General features: G+C 42.4%; 1 protein-coding gene across 1 annotated transcript in view; it reads left to right on the top strand.

Annotated features, from left to right (window-relative positions):
• The first annotated feature begins 7,380 nt into the window (after nucleotides 1-7,380).
• Nucleotides 7,381-13,314, top strand: part of LOC134586353 (protein kinase C-like) — a 53,280-nt gene continuing 47,346 nt past the window's right edge. Inside the window, exon 1 of the mRNA XM_063441826.1 lies at nucleotides 7,381-7,668. Within this exon, the coding sequence (XP_063297896.1) occupies nucleotides 7,381-7,668 (288 nt within the window). The remainder of the gene's footprint in view (nucleotides 7,669-13,314) is intronic.

A 13,314-nucleotide genomic window follows, 5' to 3' on the forward strand; every position in this document is an offset into this window, starting at 1 on the left:
GCATCAATTGCAATGTATTGAGTGTGCTATTTTCAGTGTAACAGGAATCTATCAGTCTATCATACTGAAAACAGCCAAAAGATGACATCATTTTACCCTCTGTTTAGGATTAGAGTAGGATTAGGGACTAGGATTAGGATAAATATTAGGTTTATGTTTAGAATTGGGTTGAGGATTAATTTTAGGATTAGGTATCTGTAAAGGAGATGGGTGCCGTACCGAAGGGGAATGCTGAGATTTCTGGAGATTAAAGTGTAAATATAATATTTGTTATACTCTTCTCGGTGGGCCGTTAGATTTGTAGCTATTTAATAATGTGTATATTATTAGTATAACTGTATTTCCTATAGGTTAATGCTTATGTTTCATGTTTATTTTTAAAGGACACAGTTTCAAAAGCTTGCACTTAATGACAAGCAATTTTTGCATTTTATTGTTGTTTGCGTTCAACTGCAATTTGCATTTTACTAATTTATTGCAGCAACACATATTATATACTTTTTTAAAGGACAAAAGGGTCTTTAATTTGATGTAACATATACATATATAAATGCTTATTTATTATATGAAAAAGGTACAAAAAAAAAAAGGGAAAACATTTTTGTTTGTTTTTTACAGTTTTTGCCATAAAAATGTATGCATAATTAGTGCAGGTTAAGGAAAGTAATAAAAAATAAATAAATTTATTTAAGGTTTTTTGATAGTTACAGGTCACAAAACACAAGAAGTAAAATAAACTTTTAATGTGGAGCGATTTTAGAATTTGGTATGTTTGTCTTGTACGCTTAATTGCCATAAAAGAAAACAAAATGGCCACACAAAATTATATATTTATATAAACTTCAATCACAGGCTATTTACCTAAGGTTATTTTGCCAATTTTTACGTAGACATTTCACCGCCAATCTCTGCTAAATATTGGAATTAAATTGTGATTTTTGTTTTGGTTTTTGACACTCAAACTTATAACAAAGATCTTCTCATGTGTATTTTGTAAAGTTTATGTGTGCTATTCCTGTACAAAATTTTATTTTGTGTTCAGCTACATCTGCTGAGTACAACGATACCCCCATTGTATATCTTTGACACTATTTCGTGATGCTACTGTGCCATATAGGAGACCTGTTCATTTCAGTATTTAGAGAGAGTATTTAGAGAGAGTTTTGAGAGACAGATGTGATGGATCTATGCTTCAATTTGGGGTATTATAGCAGTTTAACTGTTCAAAGCCCCCCACAAAGGCCTACCATTTGTAAAAGTAGACACTCCAGGGTATCTCATATGGTGCATATTGTGCCTTGATATGCCCCCAATTTTTCACCAATACATGTCAAAGTTTGTGGTAAAAAATGTTTTTTCGCAATTTCTACATACGTATTACATTTTTAGCGTAGGATAATTTTCTTGCTAGTTTGTAGCAAGCCTAATAGCAATTAGCATTTTTTCTGCCTTTTTGACACACACTTCGAGATGTTACTGTATATTTAGCAATCCTTATGTGTGCTACGGCAGTATAACACCTTTTATGTTGCTCAGCTATGTCGTCTTAGTACAACAATACCCCCATGTGTACCTTTTTCAGGGATATGTGGATTTTGAAGGGGCACATTTGAGACACACCAGTTTCATATTTTTCAAAAGTGGATGCTGGGCCTAAGTCTCATTTTAGCAGCTCATGATTGAAAATTACCTCTCAAAGGCCACACCTATTTTTTAAATATAAGCAGTTCATCAATTCAAATTATGAACAAGTGCATGCTACTTGCTGTGAAAGGGGGAATGTTTGGAGTAAACTTTTCAGGGGGTAGTACCCAGTTATCTGCTTCCTGGCAACGCTGTCACGGATCCCGGAACCAAAACACAGACAGACCACAGAGAGAGAAACTTGTAATAACAGTCCTTAGAATGGCCGGGCTATACAAGCAGAGAATAGTCAAGTTACAAGCAGAGGTCAAAGGAGTAAAGAAAAAGGACAAGCCGAGGTCAAGGATCAGAGAAGACAGGATAAACGGGAGACAAAGCCAACATTCGGTAACCAAACAGATGACTAAAATCACACCCCAAAACCGGCCTGGGTGTGGTTAATTTTAAAACAGTGGCCAATACATTGGCCGGGCTGAAAGGGGTAATCAGGGCAGTAATATCTGGTCTCAGCTATTACGCCCCTCTTGTAACACACCCTGCACCTTTTCTGGGGGATTTCATTCTGGGGCTTGATAGAATCCTGAAGCAGAAGTGACCTGTCTTCATTCTTCTGCTAGGCTCCACTGCTAGGCTCTGTGGCACTCAAGCAACCCAGAAATGAGCTGAAACTGAAATTATAGAAACGTGCATTTCAGCTCAGCATTTGCCTTTTTAAAAATTACAAAAGGTATTGTAGATTGCCGCCTGCATTATATATATGCCCACTTTTTTATACTATGCCCTGGTCTTTCGCATGATAAAATACGGCTGCATCAGTTGACCGGACAGGTCAATCCCCTATAGGCTGATTGTAATGTGGTATGCAGACTGGCACACGTTTAATTTCCTCTCTGCCACGAGATGCGACCCTGCGTTAGGATGAACACCTCCTTTTATCACAGTTCATTCTGGCAGAGAGCTGCTCTTTCCCCCCTTTTTATTTTTTTTTCTTCTAGAGCCTTTGGGAAACCTGTGCGACTCTTCCGAATAGTGCCACAAGTCACAGTCTCAAAGCAGCATTTTTAGAAGTGGGATACTATTATACAAATTATCAATATACAAGTGATATCCCTTGTTTAGTAATGGCATGATTAGGTCCCAGACAATTTTCCCACTTGTCCCTACTATATATGGGCAACCTGGGGGATCGAGGTGGCTATCCCTTCTTTTGTATACACGGAAGGTGTACACATAGCCACTGCCACTTTCACACAGTTTATAAAATGTTATCCCATATTGGGATCTTTTGGATGGGATGTATGGTTTAAACCCCAGTCTTCCTCCTAAACTTCACGAGGGATTCATCAATAGAGATATATATTTTTTGAGTTATAAATAGTGGCAATTAGAGGGTGTATTTTATATAGAAAATCATACTGTGGATGACTTTTTGGGGGGAATTGTCACTAAAGTGCATAAATCACAGTATGTCTTTATATCTGTCCCTACTACTTATTGTCTGGGAAAAAATGGGGGTATTGCAAATGGGGTTTTTAGACCAATACATTCTAATTGTGGGCTTTTTAATTATCCCCATTGGCATTGTCAGTGCCCAGAACTGTTTCAATTCTGGCACACTGGTTGGGTTCCATCTCTCTTTCCTGGCGACAAGAGACTCTTGATTGTGTGCCAGATACTGCTCAGCGTACGGATTAGTCTACGTGACTATCTTCCCAAAAATCTAATCTCCCAAGAACAGCTGCATACAATCCAGCGCATTATAACCAGACAGGTCAGCTTGTATCCCAGGATTGGCAGTGAACTCTGGGATTTCTGGTGAAAAATTAATAGGGGGTACCCAGTAATCTGCGCCATTTTTTTAGCATTAGGGGAATCGGCGATTTCTCCTGATGGTCCAGCAGTATCTTACACACAGTCCCTGTCGCCTGCATCACTCCCTGCGTCACTCTCGGAGGCAGTGTTTGTCGGCATAAGCCTCCTCTGCACTATACTTCCTAAGCATTATGGATTAAGGGAATAAACTTTAACTAAATAACTAAACTTTAATTTATTTATTTTTACTTGTTTTCTTTTCTTATCAGCTTAGCACTAAATTCCCACCCACCTCAACTAACTAAATGACAAATTAATAAAATTAAATATTAAAATTTAACTCCTTAAGGTTACTAAAAAATCTAATTTAACCCCTGAGGGTAAAAAATAAATACAAAATAAATCACAGTAAAGTACTGTGATCTGTATTTTGATCACTGCTGGCAGTGATCAATCAGCAGGAAAAGGGTTAATTATTTTTTTTTTTAAATGACAGGGTAAAGGGGATTTGGAACCTCTTCAAACAAATTAATTAACTTCAGGGACACAATGTAACAACGATCTGTCTCTCTCCACTTCAAAAACCCACAAGAGGTGGAGGGAAGCGGATCTGATATCCCAGCAGCATTGTGACAACGTGGGCTGGGACATCGCGATTTGCTGTTGCTGGTCTGCCCCTGACTCACAGGCACCCAGCAACAGCGTTAAACCCACAGGTCCGTTATCTGGCGTTAAGTGCTTCCCCAGCATGACGGACCCGGTCCGTCATCTGTCATTAAGGGCTTAAGGTCCTATTTTCTTATATATATATATATATACAAAAATAGAAGATTCCATGCACTCTTGCTTGAAGTAAATAAATAAATAGTATAAATAATACTTGCCGGGTGCCAAATCCCATGGGGATGTAGATAGAACAAAAAATAGCAGTGACTGGGTTGCACTCACGGTCTTTTGTAGAAAAGGTATAACTTTATTCCATAAGTGGTAGAGAAATCGACGTTTCGGTCCACACAGGGACCTTCCTCAGGATCTGTCATTTTATCCTGAGGAAGGTCCCTGTGTGGACCGAAAACGTCGATTTCTCTACCACTTATGGAATAAAGTTATACCTTTTCTACAAAAGACCGTGAGTGCAACCCAGTCACTGCTATTTTTTGTTATATATATATATATATATATATATATATATATATATATATATATATTTATATTTATATATTTATATATATATATATACATAGCAAAAACCAAAAAGGTTATGGTGGGGAGAAAATTGTGATTGAAAACCCCTTCCACCTGAAGTCTGATGAGTTGTGGCGAAACGCGCGCGTCAGGGGCCATCGGGGATTCACAGCAACAGCTGTAAGTGTGGAGTCTGACCGGTATCTCCCCATTCCTTCATGAATCCTGAGCAGTTTTTCTGTTAGCTCGTGAGCAGACGTTTTGAACTAGCCTCCATCCTCTTTATTCTCTAGAGATGGGTGGCTATTCACTTTTTCCGATAAGCAGCTGTATTAGTTCCATACCTATTATTATAGGTTAGTCCTGACAGTCTAGCTCCCGCTTTTTCTAACAGATTGAGTGATTCAGCTCGTGCTATCTCAGCTCTACAGTGTGATCAGCATTATTAGCTACTTTTACCAAGCATGAACTGCAACATTGTTTTGTGGCTATGAATATGCATCAGAGCTATTTAAGCTCTATATTGTGATCTAGCATTATTAGCTACTTTTACCAAGCATTAACTGCAACATTGTTTTGTTGCAATGAACATGTGTCAGAGGCACTCTGAAAACTTTTGAACAGATCCTCTGTGTGTTTCATCTATTATATACCTATATGTTTGATCCATCTGCATGTTTAAACTGAACTTTTATATGTAGTATTTTACCACAATTATGTTCGGTTTACAACTTTAGATATCTTTATGTGCTAGGTTTGAGACACCATGCCGTCCTGGACATTTGTTGTCTAAATCTGCTGATTAATCTTTATACACTTAATATCTGTTACTTCATCACTTTAGATCCTTAGGTGCTAGGATTGAGGCACTACGCTGTCCTAGACACACGGGGTTACAAATTGCTGATGAATTTTTACACATTCAATATGTTATTACTTTATTGATGTTTAAACACTTTTCAGTGATTTTTTATTATCGTATTAATAAAAGTTACATTTTAATTAATTTCTTAAGGGCACTCCAGTTTCTCCTCTTGCCTGTTACTTCTTTGGTAGTTTACTGTGGGTTAACCCCACCTATTGAGTGTTTCCCTTTAGCTTCCAGTTTCTCTTTGTTTTCTCTTGTGTTAAATGTTAAACAAAAATCTGCACACCAGTCAAGCCATAAGACTTGCTTTTCCCATAGAAATCACAAATTTGCAGTGATATTACTACTGCAAGGAGTTCTGGGTGGCCCTAACATTAACTATATATACAGTTGTGGATGAATTGTTTTCACTTTTTTACCGTTATTTTCTTAAAAAAAAAAAAATAATAATAAAACACTATTTGAAAAGATTAGGGTTCAAGTTAGGATTAGGGCCAGCAAGACAATCCATTTACTGAAATCCCCTGCCTGTGGGGCCAGTATTTATAATGATAAGGGGCATGTGCCAATGCTAGCACTAAGCTGGACTGCCAGGTAAGGCGTCCAGATCCTGCATACTATATTTTGCCTCATTCATAATCTCTAATAAATAGAGGCTCAGGCAGCATTTATGATTACATATAGTACTTTTAACATTAAAATGTTCTTATTGGTTTTTACATTCAGGACACCCCTCAATAGAAAAGCATTGAGGATCCTACTGTGCATGCATGGCAAGTGGCAATAGGATTATTTTCATAGAGATGCATTACGGTATTTCTCTATGGAGAGACTTGACTGCGTTTGACATCATCATGATGTCAAACAAAGAAAACTTTACACGTTTTTACATGGAAATGCCTCTAAACGCAGTATGATTAACAGTCACTAGAGGCACACTGATTGACAAACATAAACACAACTTTTTCTCATAAATGGCAATGGTTATACTTGTCACCATACAAAGAGAGCACCAAGGCACCAAAACCACTATATTAAGCTGCAATAGTATTGGTGCTCAGGGTGCCCCTTTAACTAAAACAAGAAAAAAACAAAAGATAATTTTTTTAGGGCATAAATTGCCTTTTCTTGCCCTAAATTGCTGATACCTATAAGTGGTAATTTGCTACATGCTAACAGCATAGAGGACTTTGTGTGGGGCAATACATACACGTTACCTAAATGCACTGCCGCAAATCAGAATGAACTGATATACTGCATCGGTCAGTAATAACCAAAGAGACTGTCGGACACAAAGCGAGTACTCAAAATGGAGCTTTCATTCACAAAATGCGTGGGTGACAAGGTCCTTTTTAAGTACATATTAAACCTCTATACAATTTCCTAATTAAGTGAGCAGCAATTGTACAGATTAAATATAGATGTCAAAAGGATGCACGCACACAACCTGGTGCAGTAACAAGGCCTAGTGTGCCGCACTCAGACACCGAGTAAGAAAATGGACATGTAGATCTCTACTGAGGTGGCCATATTTACTGCCAGCTCTGCACAAATGACATAGATGAGAAGCTAAACACTAAACCTAAAATATATTTGAAATTATACATTTACAAAGAGTTTTAAGAAATATGAATTATTTATTATGAAAGATGAATAAAAAATAAAAATAATAATCATTGGGATTTAAAAATAAACAAAAAAAAACAACACAATGCAGTTTCTGACCAATCAGAGCACTTTAGAACTCATGACATAGAACTTGCTCATGCACCTGCCACTTCACTTCAAACCTTTTGAGAGCGATTTTGATTGGTGACAGTTGGCAAAATTTTTATTCGACAATTCGTGGATTAAAACCATCAAACTCAAACATGGATGGTAAGAAGACGAAGAAGAGGACCGCTGAAGACGTAGAGAGCAGAGGAAGAACACAACAAAAAGAAGACAACAAGGACAGTGACATCAGGAAAGAGCTACAGGTGAAGAAAAGGAAGAAAGAAGAACCTAAAGATGAAGAAGGAAAACAACGCGCGAGTGAAGAGGAAATTAATGAAGAAATCAGCGACTCTCCAGAAGATCCAGGTCCATCTTTGGATTCATCTCTTTCGCTGGAGAGATTTACATTCCACCGACTGCTTGGCAAGGGTGGCTATGGAAAGGTACGCAATTTGTGAAATATCCATTTACACAGCAGATATGTTTTTTACAAAAGAAACTGAATTTTTAGGGGTGATGTAACACATTATTGATTAATATAATTCTCAATAATTGGTTATAGGATGTACACCCTTATCAAATCATTTAAAGATTTATATTCAAAAGCTTAAACATGTGATTTGTCTCTGATTGTGGTCACTTAGTTTCATCTATTGCTGGTTTTAACTTGAAAATACATTAATATATTCTGTTTGCTCCCCTGTAAGATTGAACTTAATGTCAATTTATTTTAGCATCAATTAGAAAATGTATTGAAAAATTAGATTCAGAGATAGGTTATAAAACCTATTCTGTTGTTTAGATAGGGTTAGGTGAGTAATACGGGCATAACCCTGTGTAACGTTACAAATTAGACTAGCACTGGTATAATTAAGACCAGACCTGCTCCCCTTTCTTTCATTTATTGTTTGTTTTTTGTTACACATTTTTATTTTAGCACATGTTTTCATCCATTATTACTTGGTATAAATCCTTTAACCATTTTTCTAATAAAATTGTATTTAAAATATCTTCTATTTAAGAATGATTTTTTTAATCGGTTGTAATCTCAGTGAAACCTGCCTCCCCCCACTTTTCAAGTGGGAGGTCCCACCTTCCCATTTTCTCTCTACTTTATTTTAAGATTAGTTCTATGGGCAGTGCACAGTATTAAAAACCAAACAAGGTTATTATTATTATTATTATTATTATTGGCATTTATATAGAGCCAACTAATTCTGCATCGCTTTACAATATTATGAAAGGGGGGGAAATGTACAATAAATGAGACAATTACACAGTAACACAGGAACAATAGGAAGATGAGGGTTAATTCCCTAAACAGTATGTAATGGGAAGAATTATAAAAATTAGCTTAAAGTAGGCCTTCACCCATTTTAACCCAAATAATATTGCCTTCTCAATTGACATCAACATACTCTTTGGTGAATAAATTCCATATTCCATATTTCTTACATGTTCCTCTGTTGGATATTTAATTGTCATTTAGTTAGTAGTACTGGAAATTGATAGTGTTTGTTGTGATTTTTCACTGTAATTATGGCCAGTTTAAAGGGACACTATAGTCACCTGAACAACTTCAGCTTAATGAGGTTGTTTAGGTGAGTGCTACAGCTACCCGGAGCCTTTTTCTTGTAAGCACTGTATTTTCTGAGAAAATGCAGCGTTTACATTGGAAGCTTGGAACACCTCTTGTTGCAGTCAATCAGACGGCCACCAGAGGGACTTCCGAGTTCAGAGGCCCTAAAAAGGCCTCTCGTCCGATGCATTCTGGGTGAATGCATCAGACGGGCTATCAGCACACAAAGCACTGTGAACGCGCTTTGTGTGCTGACAGCCTGTCAGCACTGCTGTGGGCGTGGCTTCAGCTGACAGCTGAAGCCCGAACCCACAGGGATGCTGTCTGGCCACAATAGTGGTTGAAGGGGGGGGGGAGGGGGGGGACCTACTCTCCTCCCCCCCCCCCCGGCCCCCACCCCTGAGCGGTGAGTGGGGGCCCTAAAAATAAGGGTGGCACATACTGCCCCCCCGGCCCCCACCCCTGTGCGGCCGGTGGGGGCACTAAAATTATCAATAAGGGGGGACCTATTGTCCCCCCCCGGCCCCCACCCCTGTGCGGTGGGTGGGGGCCTTAAAATAAAAAATAAGGGGGGGACATACTGGCCCCCCCCCCGGCCCCCACCCCTGTGCGGCGGGTGGGGGCCCTAAAATTCACAATAAGGGGGGGCATACTGCCCCCCCCCCCGGCCCCCACCCCTGAGCGGTGGGTGGGGGCCCTAAAATTCACAATAGGGGGGGGACCTACTGTCCCCCCCCGGCCCCCACCCCTGTGCGGCGGGTGGGGGCCCTAAAATTCACAATAAGGGGGGGGACCTACTGCCCCCCCCCCCGGCCCCCACCCCTGAGCGGTGGGTGGGGGCCCTAAAATTCACAATAGGGGGGGGACCTACTGTCCCCCCCCGGCCCCCACCCCTGTGCGGCGGGTGGGGGCCCTAAAATTCACAATAAGGGGGGGGACCTACTGCCCCCCCCCGGCCCCCACCCCTGAGCGGTGGGTGGGGGCCCTAAAATTCACAATAGGGGGGGGACCTACTGTCCCCCCCCGGCCCCCACCCCTGTGCGGCGGGTGGGGGCCCTAAAATTCACAATAAGGGGGGGTCCTACTGCCCCCCCCCGGCCCCCACCCCTGAGCGGTGGGTGGGGGCCCTAAAATTCACAATAGGGGGGGGACCTACTGTCCCCCCCCGGCCCCCACCCCTGTGCGGCGGGTGGGGGCCCTAAAATTCACAATAAGGGGGGGGACCTACTGCCCCCCCCCCGGCCCCCACCCCTGAGCGGTGGGTGGGGGCCCTAAATACAAAGGGGGTGGGGACCCTAGTTAACCCTCTCCCCCCCCCCCCCCCAAAAAAAAAAAAAACTTATCTCCCTACCTACCCCCCTCACCCTAAAAATAATGAGGGGGGACCATTAACTAAAAACCTGTAAAAAAAATGAGATAAAATCAACTTACCATTCGATGTTTTCTTTCTTCTAAAATCTTCTTTCTTCAGCCCCAAAAAAGGCCAAATAAAAATCCATAATACCCGACGCAATAAAAAAAAAAAAAAAAAAACCCGAGCGCAAAAAAAATAATCCATCTTCACCCATGGAGGGCTCCGCGCAGACTGAGCTCCGCAGGGCGGGGGAAGGCTTATAAAGCCTTGCCCCGCCCTGCAATTAGGCTAAGAACACTCTGATTGGTGGGTTTAAGCCAATCAGAGTGCTCTTTGTCATTTTACAAGCGTGGGAAAGTTCTTTGGAATTTTCCCACGCTTGTAAAATGACACAGAGCAATGTGATTGGATGGCTTGAAATCCATCCAATCACAGTGCTCTTTGTCATTTTACAAGCGTGGGAAAGTTCTTTGGAATTTTCCCACGCTTGTAAAATGACACAGAGCACTGTGATTGGATGGATTTCAAGCCATCCAATCACATTGCTCTGTGTCATTTTACAAGCGTGGGAAAATTCCAAAGAACTTTCCCACGCTTGTAAAATGACAAAGAGCACTGTGATTGGATGGATTTCAAGCCATCCAATCACATTGCTCTGTGTCATTTTACAAGCGTGGGAAAATTCCAAAGAACTTTCCCACGCTTGTAAAATGACAAAGAGCACTCTGATTGGCTTAAACCCACCAATCAGAGTGTTCTTAGCCTAATTGCAGGGCGGGGCAAGGCTTTATAAGCCTTCCCCCGCCCTGCGGAGCTCAGTCTGCGCGGAGCCCTCCATGGGTGAAGATGGATTATTTTTTTTTGCGCTCGGTTTTTTTTTTTTTTTTTTTTAATTGCGTCGGTTATTATGGATTTTTATTTGGCCTTTTTTGGGGCTGAAGAAAGAAGATTTTAGAAGAAAGAAAACATCGAATGGTAAGTTGATTTTATCTCATTTTTTTACAGGTTTTTAGTTAATGGTCCCCCCTCATTATTTTTAGGGTGAGGGGGGTAGGTAGGGAGATATTTTTTTTTGGGGGGGGAGGGTTAACTAGGGTCCCCCCCCCCCCTTTGTATTTAGGGCCCCCACCCACCGCTCAGGGGTGGGGGCCGGGGGGGGGACAATAGGTCCCCCCCCTTATTGATAATTTTAGGGCCCCCACCCGCCGCTCAGGGGTGGGGGCCGGGGGGGGGACAGTAGGTCCCCCCCCTTATTGATCATTTTAGGGCCCCCACCTGCCGCTCAGGGGTGGGGGCCGGGGGGGGGACAGTAGGTCCCCCCCCTTATTGATCATTTTAGGGCCCCCACCCGCCGCTCAGGGGTGGGGGCCGGGGGGGGGGACAGTAGGTCCCCCCCTTATTGATCATTTTAGGGCCCCCACCCGCCGCACAGGGGTGGGGGCCCGGGGGGGGACAGTAGGTCCCCCCCCCTTACTGATCATTTTAGGGCCCCCACCCGCCGCTCAGGGGTGGGGGCCGGGGGGGGGCAGTAGGTCCCCCCCCTCATTGATAATTTTAGGGCCCCCACCCGCCGCACAGGGGTGGGGGCCGGGGGGGGACAGTAGGTACCCCCCCTTATTGATAATTGTAGGGCCCCCACCCGCCGCTCAGGGGTGGGGGCCGGGGGGGGGGACAGTAGGTCCCCCCCTCATTGATAATTTTAGGGCCCCCACCCGCCGCACAGGGGTGGGGGCCGGGGGGGGACAGTAGGTCCCCCCCCTTATTGATAATTGTAGGGCCCCCACCCGCCGCTCAGGGGTGGGGGCCGGGGGGGGACAGTAGGTCCCCCCCTCATTGATAATTTTAGGGCCCCCACCCGCCGCACAGGGGTGGGGGCCGGGGGGGGGACAGTAGGTCCCCCCCCTCATTGATAATTTTAGGGCCCCCACCCGCCGCACAGGGGTGGGGGCCGGGGGGGGACAGTAGGTCCCCCCCTCATTGATAATTTTAGGGCCCCCACCCGCCGCACAGGGGTGGGGGCCGGGGGGGGGACAGTAGGTCCCCCCCTCATTGATAATTTTAGGGCCCCCACCCGCCGCACAGGGCGGGTGGGGGCCCTAAATTATTATTGATAATTTTAGAAAGCGAGCTGAGCTGTCAGTCAGACAGCTCAGCTCGCGAACGCGCATTCCGCGCACATGCGCGGTAAAGCGCTCAGGTTCTTCATAGGGCGGCATTCAATGCCGCTCTATGAAGAACGCGATTGGTCCAGCGCGAAGCCGTCCCATTGGGCCCCGCGATTTCGTCATTTTGACGAAAAAGGGGGCGCGGCCTAGCGGGGAGCTCGGCGCTGGAACGGAGGTAAGTTTTTAATATAAAAACACCGATTTTTTTTTTTTAAATGAATGAAAGTTCATATAAAAGCAAGAAGGAAGGCTGGGGGACCTGTCTTTCTTGCTTTTATATGGTGACTATAGAGTCCCTTTAATCCACTCCAACTGTCACTACAATTGCTACTTCCTGGTCACATGACCTGATAGGAATGATGGACATTCTCAAAGATACAGTAGGATAACGAGAGAGATACATTTCTACTAAATGTCAATGGAAACTGTATCACAGTCTATTGTTATGGAAACTGAATCATTTCTACTTAAGAAAACATTTACTATGCTTATGTTTTATGGATTGAATAAATAAAAGTGCAATAGAGGATATTTTCACATTTTGAAGATTTAATAAAGCTTTATAGAGTATACTTCCTTACATACTACAATACACAGGAAGTTACTGTGTTAATTATGTGATTGTACAATGGGTCACCCAGCTAATACTGTATCATTTGTAACATTTGGGTCTCTGTTAAGAACCAATGCACTGGATTCTCTTTTTGTTTGTGCTATTGTTTGTGCTGATATTTGTATTTTTGCTGTGTATTTTCTAAAGCTGATGTGCGCTACTATAATAAAAATATTCTGTTCAATTACAGCAATATTCTCCGTGTGTGGTAAAAAAAAATAATATATATATACACACTCAAAGTAGTGCACTCACTGGTCTTCTTAATTTGCAAACTTTATTCACCAATGTTCAGTAACTTTACAATACCATCAAAGTTTTGGTCCTCATCTGGACTAGGACTGAAACGCTGATGATACTGTAAAGTTACTGAACATT

The sequence above is a fragment of the Pelobates fuscus genome, chromosome 2 (genome assembly GCF_036172605.1).
Source record: "Pelobates fuscus isolate aPelFus1 chromosome 2, aPelFus1.pri, whole genome shotgun sequence".
In the NCBI taxonomy this organism is placed as follows: domain Eukaryota; kingdom Metazoa; phylum Chordata; class Amphibia; order Anura; family Pelobatidae; genus Pelobates; species Pelobates fuscus.